We start from the raw sequence: 26921 nt of genomic DNA on the forward strand, positions 1-26921 counted from the left end.
GAGATGAAAATTCCTGTATACCTAGTATATTGTATGCAAGTGTACTGTAATATAATAATACATTTTGTTATAACAAAAGCCCAAAACATGCGATATTCAGCCAAATACTTGCTCCACAATCTGCAGCACGAATTTCAGTAGGGCTGCTCTATTCTCTAGGTTTAAATAAGCAGTAACACAATCTGCCTTTTCAAAATACAGTTGTTGCCCTGTAAATACAATGTAAAATGCCATTAGATTTGCAAAAATGAAGACATGCTGCAAAAACCTGCACCTTTTACTGGGCTGAAGTAGAACCCCATCATGATTATTTCTGACCTGACTAAAGAAACACTTTTACTCTTCTGCTACTTCTGTGAATTATAAAAACTGAGAAATTTTACCTGAAGTCAGAAGTGCCATGCACAACAAAATAGCACCAGCCACTTCCTGTGTTGACTGGTACGTGATTAATACCCCCCTTTCCTAATCAGGAATAATGAAAAACACTGAAGAGGAGAGAAAGGTGGGGGAAGATGTAAGAAATGAAGGGAGAAAGAGGTAATAATACTCAACAGAAGAGAGGAATAAACACTGCAAATTTGATAAGCGCTTAATTATTTTGCTTATCATCTGCAAGGAAACGAGAAGCTAGAATGCTTGCAAACACGCTTGCATCTGCAAGTATGTTTGAAGCTAGGTGATGAATGATCTATTTTTTTCAGGGCATTTTAATTAGAAATAACTTGGATCCATGAACATTTAGACAAACAATCAGCCAGCCTGAAATGGCAGTAAGATTAAAAAATGGCTTATTTATATTCACGAGGATTACATTAATGTCTTAGTATTTGATAGGTCTTCCATCAGCAGTTCCATAAGCCAATCTCAACACCATTAACTCTTCTGTTGTATTTATTTTCATTCCCACTTACAAGCACATAGTGCTTCTTTACTGCTGCAGCACTGTTTAATTTTTACTACCACTGTGATGTGATCTCACTCATTTGTACATTCTGAATGAAAGAAATGCAGTGTTTCTGGATGGAAACAAAATCCACGGGGAAAGTTAGTTTCTTGTGACAAGAGGCAAAATTAAAGGATGGAAGTTACTTCTCTTAAATTATGTAGTTATGCATGCCCCATGTGATAAGTCCCAAGAGCACCCACCCCAGTGGCTGTGGTCTTGTTGCTCTACTGCTGAATTTTTTTGTGTAAGATCATTGCAAAGCTTCACACTTCCTACCCAGCCCTGGGCAGAAGTGTGGGTTCAGCAAATAGACCCTGCCAAGGCACTGGTTCAGGCACAGCAACCAAACCAGACATTCTCCTGGGCAGCTCAGAGTAACACTGACGCTGCCAGGGATTACTCCAACCCATCCACTCACCAAGCACCACAGGAGCTGTGGCAAGGACAGAGCAGGAGTGAGCAGCAGCTTCCTGATCACGAGCAAGAAGGCACAACATGGTTTCTCAGTTACAGCACCGCATATTGAGGCCTGGGCCAGACATCCAGCACATGAGGTCATAGATTTTGTAAGAGTTGTGTCCAAACCTGCCCTCAAACCTAAGTCTCAAATAACCTGGTACCTCCCCTTCACAGACTTACCCTTTCAGTGAGGGGAACTGGCATGCTTCTAGGAGGCTTACGCTGCTGAAGCATGCCCAATGTCAGTAACAAATGGACCAAGCTCAATTTATCTGAGAATTAGGAGTGTGAAGGAGGAGGGTAGGAAGTCTGGAAGCCAACATTTCTCTCATAAAAAAAAATAAAAATCTTCCTTCCTCCAATTTCTATTAAAAGCTATCATTCCAAGTTAATTACACAGCTGTGCTATGCCACATCCTCACCTCTCCCAGTGCAGTGGTGATAGAATTGTGAATGTTTTCAGCTGCAGAATAGGGCAGAAACTCCACACTGACATTCTGTTCTGTGCAGATGTGCTATAAAGGTTAAACATCAAGCCAGCCTTTACTGTGGTGAGCCACTGCTGAAATACTGTAAATAGCTGATAACCAAACACTGCAAAAAGAGAAAAAAAAAATAGCTTTTGCTGAAGTCAGGAGGGCTGTCTCACCAAATAAATTAGTTTTCTTTCTGCAAGAAGGTGCTGGCCAGAAAAATAAATAGCAAGTAACAGACGGTTTAGAATTATCTCTGAAAAATGGAATCTTGGCAAAGTATAGGGGACAGATCAGGTTCTGTTAAAGGATTAGTTCAGATACACATGCTGACAAAATGCAAAAATGTAGGGTTTTTTCCTTGCAGAGCAATTCCCCAGACACAGGCAAAAAAATTCTAAGTTCAACAGAAGAAGGTAGAGCATTTTTTGGGAGTAAAAAAGATGTAAACCACATAAAATTATTATTTCTCACTGCATACAATCATTAATAGAACAACAAAACTAGTATTAACTGTCTTTCATAGCATTTTCCGCATGGAGTTAATAAATCTTCAAGTGAATATGGTAGATATAAATTATAGATTGAAAAAAAGTATATAAATACTGCTCTTTTAATACAATGATCCCTGTGAATGCACTCACAACATGTGATGGTGAAGTTAAACAGGAAATATTACTGAATTTCAAACTCTCAGACGAAACACTTGCTACACGATACTTGCCAAGAACCAGAAAATATTTAACTTCTTGGTATTTGTGGTACCTTAGTAACAGAGAGCAAAGGTTTCCAGATTGTGGTATGCACAACAGTGTGTGAACCACTGGCAACAAATAGAGCAGCAATACAGAAGGAAAACTGAAATAAACTTCAGCAAGTTTAACAGTGCACAACACCCAAAAGAATAATTAAAAGAAGAAACAGCATTTGAAATAGTTTCATTTTTAATAAACTGAGGTGGGTTATGCAGAGCGTCAGTGACAGAACCCAATACCAAATGCTCCCATATCTGCTTGGTCTAAGATGAGACATTACTGCATTGGTTTGATTTGCAGGTATTCAGTAGACTTGAGCATTCCATGCTGCTTTTCCCATGTTTTGCCAAGCATTACAGTTGTTTTGGTTGGAAGAAATCATGCATCTCTCTGATGGTAACTTTCATTTCTAGACTGAAATAGACCTTCCAGCAATGTCTACTAAAAAAATGGAGTTGCTTGGATGCCTTTCAAGAAAGATACATATTTAAGGCAACAATTTCAAGATTATAAAGTCCAAGCTTTAACAGGAAGCACCAAAATATTAACAGAGATTTATCAGTAATCCCCTGATCTCAGTCTCTGCACACAGTGAATCACACAAAGCAAGGAACTGAATGGTGAATTCCACAGTTACTACCAATGTCCTGCCAATGCTGGCTACAGGAGGCAGACTCAGTGTGCTTCACTCTGTTGTCCCGTCTGGCTGTGATCTTTGTTCTTTTGGCTCTGATAATTGTTTCCTTGCAGGCAAACCTGCGCATCTGCTGTGACTCTTATTAAAATGAGTCAACGATTTATGGGATTATCTTCCAACATTTGTTTCAATTTTGGATTAGCACAATAATGTAACATGCACTGCTGATGCTGCTCCAATAAAACAAAAAGCACTGGACAGAATTTGAAATTATTTTAGTTTGAAAGCGGAAGTTTATGACTGAGGCCCTCTGCCGAACCACATCATTTCTTCACTAAGGTTTTTATTACTCACCTATCCTGTACACACTGTGATGATGGCTTTGCTGATGGTGGAATAGTTCATCAGCTATTTAATGAATAATGGAGGTTTCTTAAACACACAGAGAAAAGAAATGTTCAAACCACATCTCCAGAAGGACATGACTGAAGGGAGAGCTCCAAGTGCGAGGAGTGCTGTTCAAAGGAATAAAGTACTCCTCTTCCACATACTTAGTTACTATATTACAATATATTCCCTTGAAGCCTTGTTTTCACTTTGGTCTTTGAACATGTATTATCAATGGAATAGAGAGAAATATGCAATTTATATTGCATATAAAAATATGCAATGGTATTCTTTTACTTGTAGAGTCTTTTCATGGCTTGTGTTTCAAAAAATAATGTCAAAATCTTTCAGCAGATTTGGACGATATTTTTTCTTTGCTTTTATTACAAGACTTACAAGTGAATACAGTTCCTGACCCTACCACCATGGACCATGAACTTCACATAGCTAAGAACCACAGGATCCAAAGCCACAAAACAAGAGACATCGAGAAAGAAAATGGGTACAATGAGAAGCATCAGCTCCACCACTCCACGAACAGGCAGGGCAAGTTGACCCTGCAGCCCAAGTCAGCTGCCCTGCTGTTACTGTCTCATTCTGCACCAGGTAACTTCAGGTAATTCCTCCCTGCTTGTCAGCACTGCCTTTTTTCCAGTGCCTTAAGTCATGATGGCAACTTCCAGCTCGAGAGCTGCTTCTCACACGGCTGCATTTCACAAAGCTGCAGCAGCCTCCTGACTACATCTGTCACCCTCTTCCCCCATGGTGGTAATGGGAGCACTGGCGAGTTCTGTATCTGGGGGGCACTTCCTCCCCTCCCTGTCCCATGGTCTCTTTACAGCTTCCTTCATGTTTGATGAAGGAAGGGCTTGAGCAAGTTTTGTGTGGCTTTCTTGAGCTCCTACTGCATTAATAGCCATTTAGAATACGAGCGAGGAAAAATTGACAGGATGCACCTCCTTCGGATTTTCCTAAAGGTATTTTTTCATTCTGGTTTCTCTGCAGAGCTGCGTGAGGTGAGCAATGTCCCCCTCAACTATTATTTTATGCAACAATGAAAACTTTCACTAAGTTTTCAATTGTCACCAGCATTTTCTGCACAGATGGCAACCATCATTTACTAAGTGTCCCAAGCTCCTATTGACTGAACAGGACACCCCATTTGTAAAAACAGATTCACTGATCACAGAAGAATCACTTGTCTGGGCAAGGGTTGTTGGACTGAGCCTGGTGTTTCTTTCACTTTATCTGTTGTGTTTTAAGATTATTTATTTTCCTATTTCTTTTATCATGTATCAGATAAACAGTATGACACCATGTTGGCAGCACAATTTAACTTCATGTTAAGGAAAGCACCTGCAATACTGGGATCAACTGAAGGAAAAATGTAGCTGACTAGCTCATACAAATCACTGGAATAATTCAAGAGGATTCATTAGCATATGCTTACCAGGCAAATGCAGGAATTACTCAGACAATGACAGAAAGACCTCCCCTTCTATAATTCATAAGCCATTATAAAATAACAGTGTGCTTAGAGAAATTTGAGTTAACTACAAATTTCATCATTTTGCTCAGTATTCATTGCTTCTGAACTTCTCTAACAAGTCACAGACGCCTCAGTCTTGTTCTCTGCCCAGTTATCTGTGCAGTTATTTCATCTCAACTCAGAGCTATTTTGGAAACTATCCGTATGCTTTGAGGCATGAAATCAGCTATTTCTGTAGATAAAAGGACTAAAAGAAAGCATTTTTAGAAACAGGATGCTAAACAACCCAAAGCAAAAGGCCCCCACAGACCCAAAGGGGAAAAAAAAGAAACTATCTAATTACAGAAGGTTGAAACTGTAACTGATTTATTATTTCAGAAGATCTGAGCAGAAGTTGTAAAATACACGCACATTCAAGTAATTTAAAGAAATAAATACATAACATAGTATATCCAAAATGCAGAACAGCCAAAGATCCAGAAAGAAGTCAGTATGGGTCAATAAAATCACCACTGATAGATGGAAACTGTTTCCCTGATCCAGCTGCTGCGGTAGTCCATGTGTCCTGCCAGCATCTGACAACCCAGAGCCCATCCAGCAGCCAGCTGTCACGGACACAAGTTGTTCCACCCACTGCCCTCCCTCCCCCTGCCTGCCTGCTCCCACCACTGTCTGTGCACCAGTGTTGGCACCCATCTAGCCTCAGGATGCCGTCTGGGAAAGTTAAGCCATCAGAAATGTAACCCCGCCAAAAAAAAATAAAGCAGCCAGTTCCATGTATTCATTCACCTTAGATGCACTGGAGCTTGGGCAAAGATGCAAATTTATTGATACGGAAAGGAAGCCAAGATTCCCTTTCCAGAAGCAGGTAGCCACGAGGTAATATTGACTTTATTGAATCGTATCTCAGTGGGGCTGGAGAAAACAGTAGTGACAGAAAGGGAAAAAAATAATAAAAACAAACATTATCTAAAAATGGATGGCTTGAAATATGCCCCAATTACAGAAAAGGCAGCAGGGTATTAACTGCACAATAACATTACAACAGGCACTGCTTCCTGTTACACGAGAGCTTACAAGTAAATGTGAACTGGTGAAGTCTGTGATAAGGTGGGGATGGAGAGGAGCCCTGCCGCCCCTCGGAGCGGCCCCAGCGGTACAGCTGGACCACGGCTGCTCCATGGTCGCTGCCTGGCTCTCCCAGGCTTCCCAGGCACTCCAGCCTCCCTGCCAAGTCACCAGCAGCCACCAGCTACGAAACACCACGGAACAAGCAGCTCCCTGGGAATGCTCACTGCACCAAACAGAAACATAAAGAACCCAAAGCTGGACACTTCACAAGAATTCAAGTGCTTCCTGCTTTTGACCTGGTTGAGGGAAAAAAAGTGAAGAATAGCCACAAAAAGCCTCATTTAAGTGCATTTAGAGCCTTCCTGTGAAATCATTCAGGAAGGACCTTCCTTGTCCAGTCTCTTTAAAGCCTACCACAATTATGCCAGCTTTTACATCGTCTCTTTTCCGTAAGGAACAAGAAACCGATCACCATTTCACATTAACCCACTGGTTCATAATCACCCTTATGTAAGGAAGCCAAATACTAGTTGCCTGGAATCCAAATGGGGAAAAAGAAGTCCCTCAGCCCTTAATTGCCAGAGATGACCACTCTTTGTGCTGTCCACAGAATTCACTTCAGGTTAACAGACCTGCACATGAATGCATTTGCCTCTTGAACGTTATATGGATTGAAACAGCTTTACACTTCATGCTCTGAACAGGCTGAGAGATTAAAATTCAGAAATATTCTACTGTTTAGTTCTCTCTCTCCTCTTTTCTATACATCCGTTTAAAATCTACTGTTAAAAAAAAAAAAGCCAAAAAACAGCTACTGTGATGAATTTTGAATGCCATTTCTTAAAATTTATGAAGCTGGAGAATTCACGTACCTTGTCTCTATGCAAACTTGAAAGTCTATCACACAGGTACAAAAAGCTTAATATTCCTATGAATATTTATCTTTGAGTGTGCAAATGGATAGGAAATACCATTAAAGAAAGAAAGAAAAAAAGTAATATAATTTGAAAGTACATTAAACCCAACTAGACTTCAAGAAGAGAACTAATTTTGAAGTGGCTGAAGTTTTGTCCAACACACCTCAAAGAGTGCAACCTTTCACTTTGCAAACGTCTCAAAACGTAGATGTTTGAATGCCCCAGGACAGACCAAAAAAAAGGCTGCTCCCACCCAAACTGCAGCTACCCCAGAGGACAAGATGAGAAGTTCTATCCTTTCCATCCCTCCACATGACTGTAATTCCCACTGCTCACTTCTTACCAGCTCTACTGGGCTCGCTGGGTTTCTCTCCAGGTCGGCATAACCCCGCACAGCTCCCGGGAGAGCACACATGGGTTTTAGCACCAGAGTTTTGTACAGTGGGAGCGAGCTGAGCTGGCTCATGGATGAGCCCCAGGGAGGGACCTGGCAGCCTCTTGGCAGCCACTGCCCACTGGATCACTTGAGCTGCTCGCATAACTGCAGCCCAACAGAATGCTGCTGACTCCCATGTAATATTTAGAGTTCTCCTTAAAGCCTCAACTCTTGGCATCGGAGAAAAGAGCATTGTAATATTCACTAAAAAAAGTGGATGGCTTGCATGATGGGGAAAAAAGTTTTCCAAAACAGAGAGCAAATAAAGTCTACAAAATTACTCATAAAAATAACATTTGTTTAAGGTTAAGTATTTAACTCCTTTTCTAATACAAGGTTTGGCAATGCTCCAATCCCTCTCCACCTCACATGATGTAAACCAACTGTTGCCTCCCCTTCTTTTTGTTTCCTTTTTTATAGTGATGGGTCATGAGTGCAGGGGTTTTTTCACAGGCAAGCAAGAGCAATCATAATGTGTTAAATATTTTGTGGCAAAGTAAAGGAAAGATTGTGTTTCCTAACTACCTGTCCTTCTCAAGGTCAAGCACTGCCTGTAAAACTGTAAGAAATACACAGGCACTAAAGCTCCAAACGCTTAACACTAAAGAAATTCAATCCATTGTTTTGTAATAATTATAAATCCAGGGCAGAAGGGAAGAGATAGAGGAGAATTATTTTGAATTTTTGGTAGACTCAACAAATACACTGAGTTTACAAGCATTGGTGTAAACCAACAGACATTTTCTGTTCACACAGCACTATCATGTAAAAGACTAAGTGCTGCAGGCACAAAGAAAAGCATAATGATGGCGTTAATGGAAACACTGGAGTCCCTGCTGACTTTTGAGTCATGGTACCAATGACCTTTTGAAAAGGTATTGCTTGAAATCAGATTTTTTTCCTGATAGTGAATACTGCTATTGAAGGAATATAAATCTATAAAGTTTGAGTCTTCTAAAACATCAGCGCTCCAGGAAAGGTACATTCTACGTATTTGTTGTGGGGCTTTAGTGCTTGGAAAAACTGCTTTGCTCAGGTACCTGGAGACACTCAACTGCCTATAGTGACAGGAATGAATGAACTTCTGTGTGAATTTATATTTCCTATAGGTACTGTCCCTCCTTTTGCCCCCTCACCCAGTCCTGGCGGTCAGCACTGGAAGGATTGCTTTGTGTTTCAGACTGGAGGCAGCCAGTGCTTCAGCAAGGCACTCCCTGCTTCTCTGACACCATGCAGGGGGATCCAGGGATATCTGTCCACTTGATTTAAAACGCACACAGACTGGAATTACCTGCTGCCACCCTTTCCCTGTGCACTGTCTACATCCATAGGTCCCCTACACCTGACAGTATAATTTATGTTATCTTAAAGCAGGTACAAATTTATTTCTGTATCACATAGTTAATATAAAAAAAAAAAAAAACAACAACAAAACAAACCACAAAACAAATATCATAGCTTCATCACTCTACTTTGTTCAGACTGCCACTGTCACATGTAAGAATTCTGTAGGCCTTGGCCCTTGCAGACTGAAAGTAAGCCAAGGAGTAAGAGGAAATAGTATTTATAACACCACATTATCCTTCCTGAAAAATCTGTAAGATTCACATCACATTTACAGGAAAAAGATACACATTACATTTCCTAGAAAACAGCTCTTAAGAGACAGCTCAGAGAAAGAAAGCTTCCTACAAACACATGTAAATTATTCTCAGGATACAACAAAATGGTATTTAAGGAGTGGGAGGAAAGTTGTGATTCCCAACCTTCTCGTTGATTATTAAAAGCTAGAGGGGAAAGGGCAGTTTCAAACTTGCTCATAAAATAGATAAGGAGCCAATAGAATTTTTTTCAAACAAGTATTCTTTGTACCCCCTTAAAAAGGTAAATGCCCCCAACTACTGAAATCAGGAGAACCAGGTAGAACTATTTGGATAGCTCTACTCCAAGCTTCTCCAGCAAATCTCAAACTCACGCAGCCGGTAACTTCCTTCCCTCTCTTTAGCCTCAGAGGGTTTTCCAGAGAGGGAGACTGGCTGGCTAAACCCAAACCCTCCACAGATCAGTTTCGCCCCTCTTTCTGTGAAAAACCTAATTCAAAATATTTGCTGTTTTATATTAAGTGTTAGGGTTGGGTATGCCTTTTGATTGAACTTACCCCAAGCTGAATTTTTCTCAGAACTGAAAAAATGCACTCAGAAGTAAAGCAGTATTTTCAACAGTATTTTCAACAGTATTCTTTAAAACTCATTTACAAGCATACAATGGAAAAAAGTCAAACCTTTCACTGGATGGTGCAATAAAAGATGTTTCTTTTTAAAATTATGGAAGCCAATTCTGTATATTATGTGTAGCATAAGCATCAGTTAAATGGATTACTGCAACATTATATCTGAAAAGCTGGGTGTAAGTCACAGGTGTACACCTACTTCCTAAAAGAAGGATATAAATCTTATGCAGGACATAAATCTTGAGGCAGTGCTTTCTCATAGATACGTCCTGTAGAAACCTTACCGCTATGAACAGAGCTCAGTGAATCTGGCAAATGAGCCAGGAACTGAAACCACTTATAAACATCACAAAAACCGATTTGCTTTGAGAAAGTCCCGAGCTGGTGAAAGCAGCAGCAAGAGAAGCCAAAAGCAGCGGTGTTATTGGTGTGGCAGATGTGTCAGGCAATCTGCTCAGGAGCCTTGGAGCTCATTTACTGCGAATAGGAGGAAAAAGCCACCAGAGCATTCCAGCTGTATTGCATCACAAGGCAGCTGATGTCACCGGTTTATTTGCCTCAGACTAGAAAGTTTAACTCTTGGTGTCTCTGGACACAAACACACCCCGAGCCTTGAAGAGATTCAAGTTTACCAGGAGCATCCCGGTCAGCCTTACCTGCTTCAGAAGACATTGCCTGCCAATTCAATCCAGTAGCACTGCGCGAGGAACTGACTTTGCGATGGCAATGACCCTACGAGAGGCTCACATTTACCCTATTCACAAGCCCCACAAGTGGCCAGACAGGGCTTCTCCGGGGATGCTCGGTGTGTGCTGACAGCTCACACGCCGGCTCCCTCCTCAGCCCATGCTCCTCCTCCCGAGGGCGAGCCCGGGCTGACAGGAGAAGCGCAGAGCAGCCTGCCCAGAGAAAAGAGTGAAGGCTGCTCACGGGGAAAGAGGAAAAACAAAGAAATCAGCTTATGTAACAAACAAACTGCTGGAGAGAGAAGGAGGAGGAGGAGGAGGAGGAGGAGGGACTACAGTAAGTTGTTTTGTCTAATGCCTCAGCCAGTGTGAAAGTTTTGTCACTATTAATTGCGTTGCTGTTTGAAATGAAAGCGGTATCGAGGTTAAAGGACATGTTAATATATTTTTCTGTTTGGTGCTTTGGTCGCCCTTTATATTGCATGGTGCTCATTTCAAGTCATCTTTTGCATTTCCTAATTGCTCTTTAAATTTATGCCTAGAATTAAGTACACAGGATACCAGAGCACTGACCAAGAGAATCGACATTAAAGAATTGTTATCAAAACAGTAGTTTATTTGGCATAGATTAAAATTGGTCAGAATAATTTAAAATCAATTTTTAAATGACATAAACTCCATATCGTGCTCCGGGGCAAAATACAAAGATATTAGAGTGAATTATGAACTGAGGAAATACAGAGTTTCAAAAAGCAAAAGGAATAACTGGAAAGGGAAGTTACCCCGAGTAACTTTCTTTTATTGTTCAGAACTCCCACACCATGTGATCCCCAGCTGGCACACATTCATCTCCGAAGGAGAAAAAAACTGGGATTTAAATCCAGCTCTGTGAATTCTGATAATATGAATCAGAATATAGCAGCCAGCTGAGGTTATTCTCAACCTCTGGACCGGTCCAAACCACAGCTCCCTGCAGCCCCTTCCATCTCCAGCCACACACAATCCCCACGCTCACAACACTGCAGAGCTGCTTGGAGGGGGGAGCACCAAGGGAACACACTTGCACAACAATCCATGAGAATCTGTTTGTCACTGAGGGGACAGCCTCTGGAACGGGCAGCTAATTTTTTCCTTTTATTACAGATGTTGTACGGCAGGGGGATATTGCCAAAACCAGCAAATAAACCAACTTTTCTCCAGTTATTTCAACACTTTTTGTGCCTTTTCCTTCTTGAGATGAGCAGACGCAGGTTCCATATATATGGGTTTGAAACCTAAATGGAACACATTTTCAGCACCCTGGCTGAGATTTAGAAATTTTCTTTCTGTTTTGAGCATTTATTTTTAAACTGCTGAGCTAGGAAGTTGCATTTCCTCATCCCTGATACTCCTAGCAAGTAATCCCAGGCTTCTTAAAGACACATACAAATTTTATTCACCCAGGTCATCGACGCACCATTAAAATAAAAAATACCATTAGCTGAGTTTCATAATCAGACCAAGAGAACTCCAGTGCTAGAACTCCAATGCTAGATTTGTATTTTGAAAGTTCAGCTCCTCCAGGAGTTCAAAGCTCACCCCTGTTGCTTGGGTTTACACATGAAGTGCCTTTATAACAGAACACCTTCTTGCTCCAGGAAAGCCTCTGTTGAGAAGGTAAAATTGCTGCTCAGTGTCCCACATTTGGAACAAATCACTTTCCCCAGGAGTCTGGTTTGTCCATCTGCCAGTGAGTGAGGGCTTTGCCAACCTTTCTTCAGCCAGGTCTACCCTTCCCAACCCAGGAAAACCACTGATAATGCCTGTCATGCAAGTACATGCCAGATTTTAAATTCAGATTAGATCAGCAATACAGCTTTCAATATTGACACAAACAATACTGTAGGTTAGAAAACTATGGGACAAATGGCTACAGAAGAATTTAAGAAGCAATTGTTTTAGATAAGCAGCTACATAAACTGTTACTGACCAATGCAAGCAAAGAGAAGAGAAGGGGTCAAGGAAAAGTAGGGGCCAGACAAGAGAGTCACTGCAGCTCTGCTACCACTCAGAAAGCAGGAATTTTACACACATGAAACTGGGGATCCTATTTCGCTTCCAGAAGTAACAACATTAAACAAGTATAAAGAAGTCACCACTGCCCATTTTTGACATACATATTTAACTCCTCCCTTTTCTTGAAAAAGTAATATATTAATTGTACCTTATCTATTTGATTAGCTAGCAGATAAGGGGATTTAGAAGAGATTAAACTGCTAGGAGGGGAATATCTCATTAACCTATTACCCTGGTTTCACAAGTGTTCTACGCCCAACTTTGCTTTCTCTAAAAGCAGAAACACATAAATTGCACAATGCAAGTATCAGCTGAAAACTCAACAACAAGAGGTGCAGCTATGTCTTCCCTGTCACCAAAACATGCCTATGAATGTTAAACAAAAGTTAATTAAAAAATAAGGTTAGTTTTATTAATTTTCTCTAAAAGGCACAGAGAACAACTAATTTTATTTAAATGTTAAATAAAACAAACATTCTCATTAATGTGTCATAAAAGTCATACTGCTAAGATAAGAAGTTGCCATCATAACCAGAATAACTATAGACTAAATACTGCATGCTTTTAGTCCTTGCACAGCAGACTAGTTCTATGAAACTACGTTACCCCAAATAAAAATTGTTGGCTCATATATGATTTCCTCACTCCAATAATTAAAATTTTCACAAATGTCTCACAATAAATAGATGGCACTTACTTTTTTCCCACTTCCAAGCACCTCTCAGACTGAGCCATACCATCTTTCTGTCAGTACTTTGCCCATTTTGCAGACGAGGGGACTCAAACTGCGTACATAACTCATTTGAATATTCTTAATGTGATGAAGCTGAGAAGGAAGTCACATGAGTACTGTTAGGAAACCTGGAAAGCTGAACCAAGTATTAAAGAGCTACGTGAGCAGTGTGCCACTGTGACACACAGCCCCCAAACCCAAATTGGCTCATGTGACAGTGAATCACAGTCCAGCACTCAGTGTGGCTGTCTTCTCCTCCTTCCTGCAGACTCGGTTCAGGCACAAAGTGTTTGAAAAGGTTTGCTGCAGATCATGCACAGTTTGTGTAAGCCAGGGAGGAGAGGGATTTTAGTCACAGCCAAAGGATCGGTAACCCACCTGCACCCTGACACAGAATTCAAAAGGAGAACTTCTGAAGCATCTCCCAACTTTCTTTTTTCCATGTGAGAGATCTGTAGACATCTCAGTGAGTCTAAGAGAGGAAGGCCCCTTTCACAGGGTTCCCACAAAGCAGCTGTGGCTGGCTCACACTGACCTCCCCTTTCTCTTCTCCATTACACCCCAGTACTCCAAAATCACAGGATTTGGGGCATGGGCAGAAATAAAAGCATGCTTTGTCCTCATCCCCAGAGAGCTCCTGAGGTGCTGTTAAAAGCCCCTCTCATGAGCTGGGCAGTAGTCTGCAGAGGGGTTCGACTTGGCTCCCAGCTATTCTTAGGGAAATGGGATCGGCTACAGGACACCACACAGGACTGTCCCAAAGTGACCCTCACTTCTGTCACACCCTCCACATGCTGTCCTTTTCCTGACTCGTGGGACAGGCTAAAATCAGTAACAAGTGATTTTGTGAAGAAGCCTGGATGGCTTAAACAAAACGTATTAAAAAAACCCCAAAGCACACAACTTATTTAAAACTACTTGTTAAAGTGTCTTGTTAAAGTGCATCCTTCAAGCTTTGCCCCAGGGCATGTAAGGAAGGAAGAAACAGTCATATCACAACTCAAGATTTGTAGGCATATAATGAATAAAAGGACAGGGGGAAATTTGATATTAAGGAAGTGACCTACAGAAATTAGTGATCACCAGGAAAACGAGGAGGGGAAAATCCACATAGAAGTGGGCTGGGCAAGGAGGATGTTTAGGAATGGGTATTCAGGACTGCTGCAACAAGGAAAAGCAACAATATCTTTAAAAAGATGGGCAGCTAACCCTGAACAAGGTGAAAAACACTAAGGGATCTGCAGCCCAACAGAAACACATTTGTTGAAAGGACGTTTTCCCATCCAAATTCTAAAAATGAGGAACATCTATCCCTCTCCTCCCTAGCTCTCCTGGTTCACATGCAAGAAGATTGTGACTTCATCACATTGCAAGAAAAGCAATCTCTAGGTAGATGTGATGAACAAGTACCATGTCATAATTAGAAAGTAAATAGCAGTATTTTCCCATCCTTTTTTTCTTTCCTTCCAGCTCAGTTGTATTATGTGTCCCAAAGGGAAAATCTGTGGTTGTGCTCATAGAACACAGAATAGAAGCTCTTAGAGGAAAAGAACTTCCTGTCCTATGTTTGCACAGCATTTGTCACTGTAGCATCTTGGTGTCTGCAAGTTAGACCAAGAGTAAGAGTAATACAGGCAACTACAACACTCTCCAAACAAATAATTAAATGGTTGCAATTCAATGAAATCAGAGAACTATATCAAAGATCACTGAATGCCATCCATTCTATTAGAGTTTACAAAAGGAACATTTCTTGTATGGGAATATGGGAACTCTAATTTTACACTAACCATATAAAGCTGGGTTTCTGTAGCTTAAAGCACCTTCCATACCTGAAAAAAAAATAAAATCCAGGAATCTGTGGTTCATTTGTCAATTTTCTTTAGTAAAGAAAGATCAGCAAGTGTTAAAGGATTTCTGGTTTAAGACATGGGAAGTGGTCAAAGGCTATGTCTCCATCAACTAGGTTTGATTTGCCAATTCTTCTGTTTAAAAAAACAGCTTAACAGTTTTTATTTCTAAAATCTCCTTTCTATATATACAAATGATAAATGTATATCCTGCAGAATCATGTTATGATATAGGGAAGGGAACTCGTTTTCCAGTTAATGTAGCTTTTGGTCACACACAAACACACAAAGCACATGTGCACCCCACAAAAAAAGGCCATGACCCATCCAGGAAGAACACCACACAGACCTGTCCTTAGATTCTGCAGTACAGTGAAAGTACAGTGAATTCGTAACTTCAAAATTACCCCTTCCACATTAAAAAATCCAAACAACAGACTCACAAAATAAGCAGATCAGATTGCAGTGACTGTGATTTCACTTCCATATAAAAATCAAATCAGGGCAGTGCTAGATACTAAAAATAAAGTACAGATTATTCTGGGTTTGAGTTAATAAAACCTGCATGGAGGGTTCACAACAAACAGCAGAGTGGAATGCTTTAATACACTTCTGGGGTAGATAAGGCTACACAAGATATGATCAAGTGAAAAAAGATGACTGAAAAACCAGTCAAATATTCTTTATTTGACAAGAAGCAGTAGTAAATGTTTGGGTAATCCACTGTTTGATGCAGAAAGCATCAAACACACAAGCCCCATTGCTTGCAGCATCAGTTCCATGATCATCCATGTCATCCAGATCATCCATGTCATTTGTGAAACTGTATTTTGCCAGATGCTGAAAGCCATATTTACCGTGAATTTGTTTAGTCTTTTCCTGAATCCCATTTACATTTCTTAAACAGAGTATGTGACAGTACAGGCATTTTTAACCTATTCCACCTTAGCTCTGACTCTAAGCTTTCTGAGGAGAAGAAACTTGAAAGCACAAGACATTTCCCCTTCCACCTCCCTGTCACACTATAGAAAGTATCAGATGAGCTTTCTCCAGAACTCATCAGTTCCTAAAAGTCACATAAGCATAGAATGATTTGGATGGAGACCATTCAGCCCAACCCTCCTGCATGGGCAAGGACATCTTTGACCAGATCAGTTTCAGGACAAAAAATATCACTACCTGTTCACAATGCTTTCCTTCAGCCTCAAATATAGCTACAGCTATATAGTAGATATATATAGTAGTCTTCTTATTTTGTCCTGTTAGGGCCAATATAATCTAGTATTTACAGGACAGTCAACAAATTGAGCCCTTCTTTGCAGGCTTTTTCTGCCCTGCCATTAATACATAGAGCTGATTTTTTTTTTCCAGTCCATCCAGCCTTGTGTACCTCAACAGTCCAGAGAAAAGTGATCACAAGGAATTCAACAAACCAATATGAATCAAAAAAGGGAAGGTGAAAATACAGACAGCAGTGACAAATAAGAGAACGCAGAAGTGTATTTCAACTTTTGGAGCAGCAAGGGTCAAAGATCAGAGGGAGCCATGACTGTTTTTATACAGTGAAGTTGTGCTGAGAGTTAAACATAGCCTTGGAGACCACACCCACACTAATGAAACTGTAATTTCCTTTAAATTATTGCCATCCACACGCCAGACCTCATCAGCCAGCCAATAATGACTTCTCATCATTTATTTCAACACAAATGCAATCAATAAGCTTTCCCCCACAGTTCCTTCACTGCTATCTCTGAACTCTAAAAACCCAGAATCAGAGAAGATGCCAGCTACAAAACAGACACAGTCAGGTTTCATTGTTGTCTTTCTTATGGAAGGAAATTCTAAAACACCACCCGATTTTGTGATAAACAGGATTAAAGCAGTGCAAAGAAAATCTTAATCCATTAAAACATGATGAACAGACTAGAGTATCAAAGAACAGTAAGTAGATCACATGGGATTGAGAGGCTTTTCCCTCTCATCATGACTGTGTCCTGGGCATTGTTTTCCACTGAAAATGTTTAGTATCAGATTGAGGGAATATCACACTTCTGCTCACACAAGCTGAGGACACTCCATGGAAGACACACACATACAAAAAAAAACGCCTCAGCTACCAAATGAAGTTTTGCTCCTGTGTTAAACAGCAATTAAACAAGCATTCTACAGTTTTCAGAATTTTTCAACATTGGGAAAATTTTGGAATATTTGGAATATTTTCAGGCAAGCCAGGGAAACACCAGGAATAAGACCAGTAAAATCAGTGACAAATCTGAAAAATTTAATTCAATTGTTTAGAAAGACTATATTTTAAAATCAATCAAATCAGCTTTACAAATACATACACACACACACAAATGTTCAGTCTCTTGTGACCTAACCAGGCCACAGCTTGCAGAACAAGGGGCAAAACTTGTGGGCAAACCTCTTCATCTACAGTGCTCCAGACTAAGCCTTTAAAATGAGCATTTCCCCAGAGTAAAAGGATGCTAGCAGACAACAGAGGGATGCAACATTGCTGACTTCACTGAGGGTTAACTGTGCTAACACTGCTAACTGTGAGTATTTCACCGTATTAGATTTTAACTGTTGTGTTTCAGTTCTCAGGCAAAGCTCTAATTCCATCACTGAGCCTTTGAATTTATTTTGGCTTATAGCAGCTATCTTTAAGAGTGTTTGTAGCAGCTTCCACAGTTGAAACTGACTTACACACAGAAATCTTGACAAGCCAAGGGACTGAAACACTTGCCAGTTACATGATAGTGGGTGGCCAAGTCATAACAGTAACATAAGGCTCCAAGGAATGGCGTGAACAAGAGCTACTGTAGAGAACAGACACCAGAATTAGTCTTGGAAACTGCCTTGACTCACAGAGTTGCCAGAGAACTATTTCAGCCGGAGAGAAAAGTGGCTTTAAAGAAAGGTCTTTAAAGAAAGGCAACAGGTAATCTTATATAACCTATGAAGCCTTTTGATACTTTAGAGAGCTGAACAATACTCAGCCACACTGAACAAGTAAAATGAGCATAAATTATTTATTCTGTGTCTCAATCTCAATGTACTGCTACAAGCATGGTATGGGAAGCCATAAAACTATTTTGAATCACAAAAAAGCCACTTCATGCTTTCACTCATTTTCCTGAGCATCAGTGACCTCCTTAAGAAAGGGAGGAGAGTAAAAAAAATAGAATAAATATTACCTTGTGTAGAAAATAGGACAGCAGTGTAGGAGAACACAAAGGATGCCAATAGGAGGAGGAGATACAATGAAGAAAAATTCCTGGTGAGAAGTTCAGGTCCTGCCCTGCAGGAATGACTCATTACAGAATCAAGCTGTTCTTTAAAGTATCATTACAATCTCTTGAGCTAATTTTCCCTCTACTACTCAAACAGCAGCTATGTTTGACATCTCTCCAGGGAATACACCACACCAGCCATGGCACTACTTAATGCCTTCAAAACAAAAAACCTTGGTTGTAGAAAAGTCTGTAATTCAGGTCTTCTGCAGACTCAATCCCCAGCTCATGAGCCTTTGCTGAAAAGGTTTGCATAAATCTTTGTTTCAATCTTAGCAAACAAATTTTAAAAAGATACTCAGTACTATAAACCACACCAACACCTAATTGGGCAAGTGAACACAGATTTTGGTTTGGCTTTTGGCAAGTGTTACTACAAGTAGAAGTGGAGCAGACAAGTTACAACACTGTTTAATATCAGGGTTAGCTACACCTACACCCTCTCCATGAAGGTAAAGTGCGTCTGTGGCAGTGGGAAAACCACAGCAGGAAAGTACAGTCTGAGGTAGGCACAAGCCAGAAAATGTCTACAGATGGGCAAGAAGAAGTACACAAAAACTGCCATGAAGGTTCCTTCAAAGATCAGCAGCTGGAAAAGCACTTCTACTTGAAAAAGCACTTCTGCTAGCCATCTGTCAGGACTAGAAGGCTATACTTCCCTCAATTCAAAATCTGGCTGCTCTGGGTTACCATTCTTCTGAAGCACTGGAGACTGGCTTGAGCCCACAAAACATCCTCCTGAGAGCAGAATTCACGTGTCAAAGTGCCTGCTTGAGTTTTCTACTGACAGGGATCTCATGACACTGGCAACGAGTTCAGTCTTTCTTGTTCAGTTTTTGAAGCATAGGGTAACACTGGCTTTTCATCATTTAGCAGAGTTTGAAGCTCTCTTTAAAGTTTGCTGCCCTTAGCCATAACAGTCTGTGATTTGCAGTATGCCAGAAGAAAAGCCTGCTGATCATCTAAATGACAGGTAAGTTATAAGGCTACCTGCAACTGAGGCTGGCAGTGGGGAAATCCCACACAAAAACCTCTCAGTGACCAAATGGCTCCTTCCAGTCCTGAGCTCCACATTCCCAAATGCACTCAAGGACTTACTTTGCTGAGATACTCATCAAAAAGTAAACAATTCCTATTGCTCTTATAAGTCCAAGTAGTATTTTTATACTTAAAATGAACAGCTAATTACACAGTAAGAGCAACTGGATGAACTGGGTAAAAATAAATAAAAATAATAATTCCACTTCAAGATATCCTGTTGCTGTCGTGTAGTCATTTCTTCCCATTCTGTTCTCCTTCCAACTTTGAATAACAATTACTTGAGGGAAATATTTTCTGAAACTATTTGCAGAACACCTCTGAGTCTTCAGGTTCTTCAATTAGACACCTTAACGAGGTGGAACCACATGGAAGGACAAAAGTATTTCTGTACTAAATGCAAGCCCCTCTGGAAAAGACTAAAAAAACCTACCACAATTCACAAAAATAATTAATCTGCCAGTCTCTCCCATTTAGTTACTCACTATCTCACTGCACAGGTTTAGGATGGTGATCAGCTTTAGAACAAATTCCACCAGTTTGATGTTTTCTAAAATCTGGTACAGCACTTCCCAGCACCGTGGGAAAAACAAGTGTTAATGCCTGAATTTTGACCCCACCCACAGAAAGCATAAAAGGCACCAGCAATTTTACGTGGCTAAGGCCCAGCAAACAGACCAACAGCAGCAGTGCCTGTGTCAGCAGGTTTATCCTCCCACATCCAGCGGCTGGAGAACTCCATTATTCCACGGGACTTGCAAAGAGAACAGTTTGTAAACAGGCACCAGGACTTTCCAAAACAGCTGGCCCTTCAGAGGGAGCTGCAGGCTTTAACCTTGAAACAGCCATGCTGCTGTAAGGAGACAGTGAGGAGCCTGGGCTTTTTGGTTGTTTTTTTTTTGTTTGTTTTAATGTTCACTGTACAGGAGTAAATGGCAAAAAAAAAGTGTATTGAAAACGAAGCATGCTCAAAACCTCCACCAAGCAGCAGCCCGAACACAATGCATAAATAAACCCAAGTCATGTCAAACAGCATTCCACAGTCATGTGTCAAGTGAAAAGCAGAAAGACTTGTCTGTTTGAAGAAAACAATTGTGATCGTTTATGCACAAGCCACTTTCCTATATATTGACTCAGGATTTTACCATTTAATGACGAGTTTCCTCTAAGCTTAGTGAGAACAGACACTATAAACAAGATTATTATGAGCTCATTATATACTAGGTTGCATTTCTAGACACTGTTTAGTTGTGAGTTCATTCAAAATGCCCTTTTATTGTGAGATGATGTACCTAAGTTTAGTTTACCCTCTTAAAATAACCCAAATTGAATCACTACTCAGTATGACCCATCATCTCTGCTGGCCCCCAAAGCCTGTATTTTAGACTAAATCTCCTTCAAGAGATCATGTAGCAGATTACATTGACAATCATTTATTTGCGTTAAGCATAAACATCAGAGCCACTTGTAATAATTTACCAAAGATTAAAAAAAAAAAGCCTTAGAAAAAAAAAAATCATTAGTTTCCACCAGACATTAAACAGTTCCTCTCTTATATAGAAATGGGATGTCTACTATGAAAGGCCAGATGCTCAAATGGATTAAACAGTGTCTAGCCTTTAAATCCTGCACCCACAAATCAACTCTGACCTAGTGACCTAAAGTAAAATTTAATAATAAAATAAGTATCTAACAGACACATTTAGACCAATCAAGACAGAAATTTAAAAGAAATAAAAAAAATGTTTCCCCCATGACTGGACATTTACATGGTGCTCATCAGAGAATATAAGATCTGGAGAGTGCAGAATGTGCAGTCCCCTGTTTATCCTTGACAAAGGTTTAGCAGAGGCAGTGGGAAAACAGGCTCCTCAGCAAGGCCCCAGTTAGCAATCAGGAGAAATCACCTCCAGAAAGGGTACACAAGCCATTACCTTCCTGCCCTTAGGACTGCTGCTGTCCGTGAAGACTTGCCAGCGAGACAGTAACTCACACGCGGTGACAGTGAATGCTGTGGGCAGCAGCCGCCTTCCTCGAAACAGAGCGGGGAAGAGAAACGCATCCCACAGCAGCATAACCTTGGAAGAGCTGCCCTTCACTCCAGCCAGCCCCACCATAACACCTGAAGGGTGAAAGTCTAATCTCTTTCCAAGCACAAAAGCCAATCTGCCCCTTTCCTTCTGACAATGCAATTACAGACTTGGGACTTGCACGTGTGAACAAGTCCACTGCAGCCCATTAACAGCAAGTTTTGCATAAATCACCAACTTCAAAGGCAATGCAATATTTAAATTCTGGGGGAAGGAATGGAATTTTTTGAAAAGGTTGGTTTGGTTTCTATTTCAATTACAAATGGATACAGCTTTCATTAAGGTTGCTCACCCAGTTCCACCAATATGAGAGTGTTACATGGTGTCTGAAAGGACTCCAGGCACATATACCAGCCTCCCACAAGCACAAGGAAAGCTCATTCACCACAAACAGTTAAAAGTACTCAAAGAAATAAAAACCCTCTCAACCTCCCACACACTTTTGTTAGGCACCAAGACTTGAAAAGCATCTTGTAGGTTAAAAATTTATCTTAGTCAAATATGTTGCAATCATGACTTATTAACTCTATCAGCAACTTTCCGTCCAGACTCCAATGCACTGACATTTTCAGTGCATAAAAGCAGAGGACAGAGCGGTTGAATTAGCACTGACACAGTTTTAATTAAAAGCCTCCAGTAGTGTTGTCCCCTGCACCAAATAAAAATGGCAGTTCTGGCAAGAGGGATGCAGCACAAGACCTTTATTTGAAAAGGGAAAGCCCATATGTGACTAAGAACATCTGCTGAAGTAACATTTTGCATTTTTGGGGTGTAAAATTTTAATGTTCCCTCGTTTAAGTCAGCAATTTGAATTGCACTTAAATGTTCAGCATGCATATATTATAAAAAAAAATATTAATGCTCCTCGCTCCTGAAACACAGCAAAAAAAGTATTTTATAGGACAAGTAAACCTTACAACGACATGCTTCTAATTTTATTTTCCCCTTTAAATTCAATCCTGATATCAAAACAGTCACAATATTTGCAGAGAATCCTGAAAACTCACGTCAAGTCTTTATACAATTAAGCTGTATGAGAGAAATAGTCCAAAATGTTTGGTCACTTGGTGAGTTAGAAAGAGGGACAGAGGGTGGGAACGAGGAGTGGAAAACCTGCTCCTGCATTCTGCCTCCCCTACGCTGCTTCCTCTGGGCAAGCTGCATAAAACACCCTAAACATCCATTGTATCACCAGCTCCGTTCCAACATTTCCCCCTCGTCTCACCCCTCATGCCAGTAGGAAAACCAAACACGTATCACATGCAAAAAGAAACCACTCGGACAAAAAGCGACCGGCGTGAAAAGACATGTAAATCAAACAGATCTGGCAGCAAACAGCATTTCATAAAGAGCAGGGATATGGATTGCTCCATTTGTGTCAGTTCGGCCAGTTATTGTTCTGACTTACTACTTTAACTACCCCAGATTAAACTGCTTGAACTGCAGCAGACAAACCAAGATCCTGAAAATAAAATCCCCCCACACCCTCCTAACAATAAGCATTATTTCCCTGGTGCTGCCATCCTCGAACCTTAAAGCCACTGCATCAATTAAAAATTACCTCCATACGAAATGAATTTAGCACCGACCTTGCAAAAAGCTCGCTCCTCTCGGCTAGAAATCATGGAACAGTTTTGGTAAAATCCTTTTATGTGCTCCTCCAGCCAGCTAATTCCAGCCTTCCATTAACGCACTCCATTGCAGATAATTGCCGACAGCACACGCTCCCCGGCTTCTGCCGGTTCCCAAGCCAGCGAGGATAATCACATTCCAGCAGGGAGGGAACAGATGGCAGCCTCCATGGTAACCAGTCCTCCCCGGCGAGTGGCAGCCCGGCAGGCTCCCGGCGAGCGGGGCAACAAGCGCTCTTTGTGCCGCAGCCCCGCCGAGCCCGGGCTGGCTGGGCGTGCCCGGCAGGTGCACCTCCACAAAACCTGCCCACAGCAGCGTGTCACCTTCACACCGCCTGCTCTGTCTGCCGGGGGTAACACTGAGATGGAGCGGAAGCTAAACGGGAGTTCTGCTCGCTGTTAAAACACAGCGCTCAGGGGAATTAGCTGGGATCCGTCTTTCCCCCCTGACAAAATGGTTTTGTGAAGGCAAGCTTATTTCCCCCGAACGGGTTGGATTTCAGCACGATTGGAAACGTTTGCCGCCTGATGGCTATCTCCCGGACTTTGAAATTGCTCCCCGCGAGATGCCGTGATCTATTGCTCAACAAGAACACCACAGACCCTCTGTTTTGGTCTCAGGGCTTCTGTCAGGCTTATCTGCTCTGCATCTGCCCAGATCGATGCTGATTCAGCAGCAGGCAAAACTGCCCCGGCTCTCTGCTGCACTGCCAGGAGAGGCGGGGCTGGAAAAGCCTTCTTTTTCCCTATCAAAGGTGTGCCTGAAACCTCTGCTCTCACCGGGCCAGACCCTGCACAGCTCCACACCTACAGAGAAGGTGTGTGCACCAGCTCAGAGAATTCCCACTGATGATGTCTGCAGGGAAAAAGGGAAGTGGCTTTTCACATCCAACCGATAATGATCTTTGCTGCAAAATAAAAGGGCTTTGAAAGAACATATTAAGGTTTTAAATGCTGATGAGTTGCACAGTCTCAAAATACTTAAGGCTTGAAACACTGAATGTACAATAGCTTTGACTCACACAAACTTTCTCTGCCTCACTCTCTAAACCACTCAGCATTTATGACTAATGGCATGTTGAAAAAACTGGGCAATTTTACTTGAAGCTGCACCAAATTTGGACCTCAGGTTCCTGCATGCTAACTTAGGACTAGCAAACAATTCTTCTGAGGAAGGGAAAATGGTTTGCTTTCTCCTTTAATCTCCTAGCTGGCCCTGCAGAATAACTTTCATTCCTCTAAAAGACTGAAAAACCCTCAGCTGGACCCCACCATCACAAAAACCTGTCTTCTTCTGCAAATGGTTTCAGGCATGGAGCTCTGATTTTTTTCTCTCCTTCCACCCAAATTTTCAGTTTTCCTCATCCTCACTCCACAAGAATGTTTATCTTGTTCCACAGCAAGCCCAGAGAAGTTCACATTGGTAAGAGACACCACTATTAAACTGCCAGTGCATTACCACTGGGAGCCCTTCAGACCTCTGCTCACAGCACAAGAGTAGCTGTAATCCACACTAAAGTCCACAGAAAGCTGAAGACGACACAGATTTCAGAAGGAACTCACAGAACTCACAAGGTTATTGTGGATACTGGTGAAAGATGTGGGACAAAATCCAGGTCTGCCAACTTGCCCTCCAGGACTAGTAGACCATTCTGGTTTATGCTGCTAATTACAATCCACATTCTTCTTCTAAATAAGTAATCTTTACATCATAAAAATATTCTTAAGCTTACATGGACACAAGACCCAATTATCCATCAGCAACTGCAGTAAAATAAAGTAAGGAAGAAAACCTATTCAACTTGCCAATTGTTAATAATAAAAACTCTTCAGCATTAAAGAATCATGAAAGGCAGCAACACCATTTCCTTTTTGCCCCCTAAAAATAAAGACAGTGTCTCAGAAATTAGTTTTGATGTACTTATAGATTTTTATGCATTTATGCATTTCTGTGGTTAAAAAATGGAGCAATTACAATTCTTAGCAAATTGACTTCAAAATTATAGGGATTCAAGTTCAGTTTCAGTCTTTTTTCCATCATGAAAGGGACACCTCCTACAAAACAATTTTCTGTATTTATGTTAATTCTAACTTTGCATTTAAAAATTAAGTTGTTTACTGAAATATTATAAGCCATCTTGGTATTGTAAAACCTGTTCCATACACCATAAAAACCCTTAGACCATCTGTTCTTGAACAAGAACTAGCTGTACTCATTATAGGAGGATTGCTAGCAGAATGAAGGGCAACAGCAGTCAGAATCTATTTCAGCTTCTTACTTAGAATTTCTTTAATTATTAGGTCTGATTTTATGCAGATACAACGTGTAGGAAAAAAAAATAAACCACATGGAGCAGCCATCACACAAAGAAAGGGATAAAGGGACACGCTACAATCTTTGACAGAAGCCATAGGTAACATATATGGAGCAACACTAAAAAAAATATTCTCTGTTCATACGAGGAAAGTTTTATTTAAGCTACTTGAAAGGGACAGAGGAAAGCAGCACATCCAAAATGATTCTGAGGAGGGATGGACGAAGAAAAGAAAATTCAGACATTTCCCCTTCTTGTTTGGCTCAGAGACAGAAGTTTAGGAATAAACTGGTTTTAGCTGGAAGACATGAATGGAAAATAAAGAACATATTGACATCCGGTGTCCTGAATTGATTCCATTGAATGGATTGTCTTTCACAACAATGACACCATGTGCTTCAGCTTTTCCAGTCCCAGCTGCTATCTGACAGACCAAGATTTTGGCATTTTATTCAGGCTGATGGAGTCTGAAACTAAGCTTTAGAAATGTACGTTTTTCAAACTGGATAAAGTGGTCATTTTGGTAATGACCACTTAAAATTCTATTCATCCAAAACAAGTTATGTGAGATTAGCATGAGGCATACAGATAGCAGTTACCACCATTGTCTGCATAAGATTTGAAAGCTTGAACTAAAACCAACCACAGCATCTTAGTAAGTGACATGTCAGGCCTCACACACGCATGGTTTCAACTTGTTGTCCATTTGTTACACTATTTCTTAGAGTTCTACTGAAACAGGCTTGTAATTCCTGACAGTTGCAACATTTACTGCCAGACAAGGTAAAACAATAGAACATTGATCTGCTCTGTTATAGTATTACCTTTTCTACCTGTTTCTACCTGTTTTTCTACCTGTTTCTACAGAGAAATCAACTATAATATAAATACAGGCTCATAGAACAGTTTAGGTTGGAAAAGACCTCCAAGATCATAGGATTCAGCTGTTAACCCAGCATCACGGTATTCACCACTAAACTACATCCCCAAGTGTCACATCCACACATTTTTGGAACACTTCCAAGGATGGTGATTCCAGCACTTCCCTGAGCAGGGAGTGTTTGATCCAATGCTTGATAACCCTGTCAGTGAAGAAATTTTTCCTAAAATCCAATCTAAACCGCCCCAAGGACAGTTACTTGTTACCTGGGAGAAGAGCCTGACCCCCACCTGGCTACAGACTCCTTTCAGGTGGTTACAGAGAGTGATAAGGTCTCCCCATGGCCTCCTTTTCTGCAGGCTGAACACCCCCAGCTCCCTCAGTGGCTTCTCACAGGACTCATGCTCCAGCCCCTGCTCTTCTCTGGAGACACTCCAGCACCTCCATGCTTTTCTCACAGTGAGAGGCCCATAATGAACACGGGATTTGAGGTGCAGCCCCACCACTGCCAAGCACAGGGGCACAAAATGGTCGCGTATTCCTT

The 26921-nt window shown here is 41.0% G+C and overlaps 1 protein-coding gene across 9 annotated transcripts in view; it reads right to left on the reverse strand.

The window, feature by feature from the left end:
• Positions 1 to 26921, reverse strand: part of FGD4 (FYVE, RhoGEF and PH domain containing 4) — a 104296-nt gene that overhangs the window by 44310 nt on the left and 33065 nt on the right. Inside the window, exon 1 of one of the 9 annotated variants that reach the window (XM_088054924.1) lies at positions 23141 to 23355. The exons of 3 other annotated variants lie outside the window; for them this stretch is intronic. Coding sequence is in view for 2 of the 6 variants with exons in the window: in XM_014256857.2 (XP_014112332.1) it covers positions 13242 to 13284 (43 nt within the window). In the remaining 4 variants the exon portion in view is untranslated. Of the gene's footprint in view, positions 1 to 1830; positions 1850 to 7480; positions 7501 to 10459; positions 10710 to 13241; positions 13329 to 21843; positions 21861 to 23140; positions 23356 to 26921 lie in introns of those variants that run through there. 5 more of the 9 variants (XM_088054929.1, XM_014256857.2, XM_088054923.1 and 2 more) reach the window with 5 other exon arrangements.

Source organism: Pseudopodoces humilis, chromosome 5 (assembly GCF_049639895.1).
Source record: "Pseudopodoces humilis isolate 2021_Gansu_Grassland_sample_001 chromosome 5, ASM4963989v1, whole genome shotgun sequence".
NCBI lineage: Eukaryota > Metazoa > Chordata > Aves > Passeriformes > Paridae > Pseudopodoces > Pseudopodoces humilis.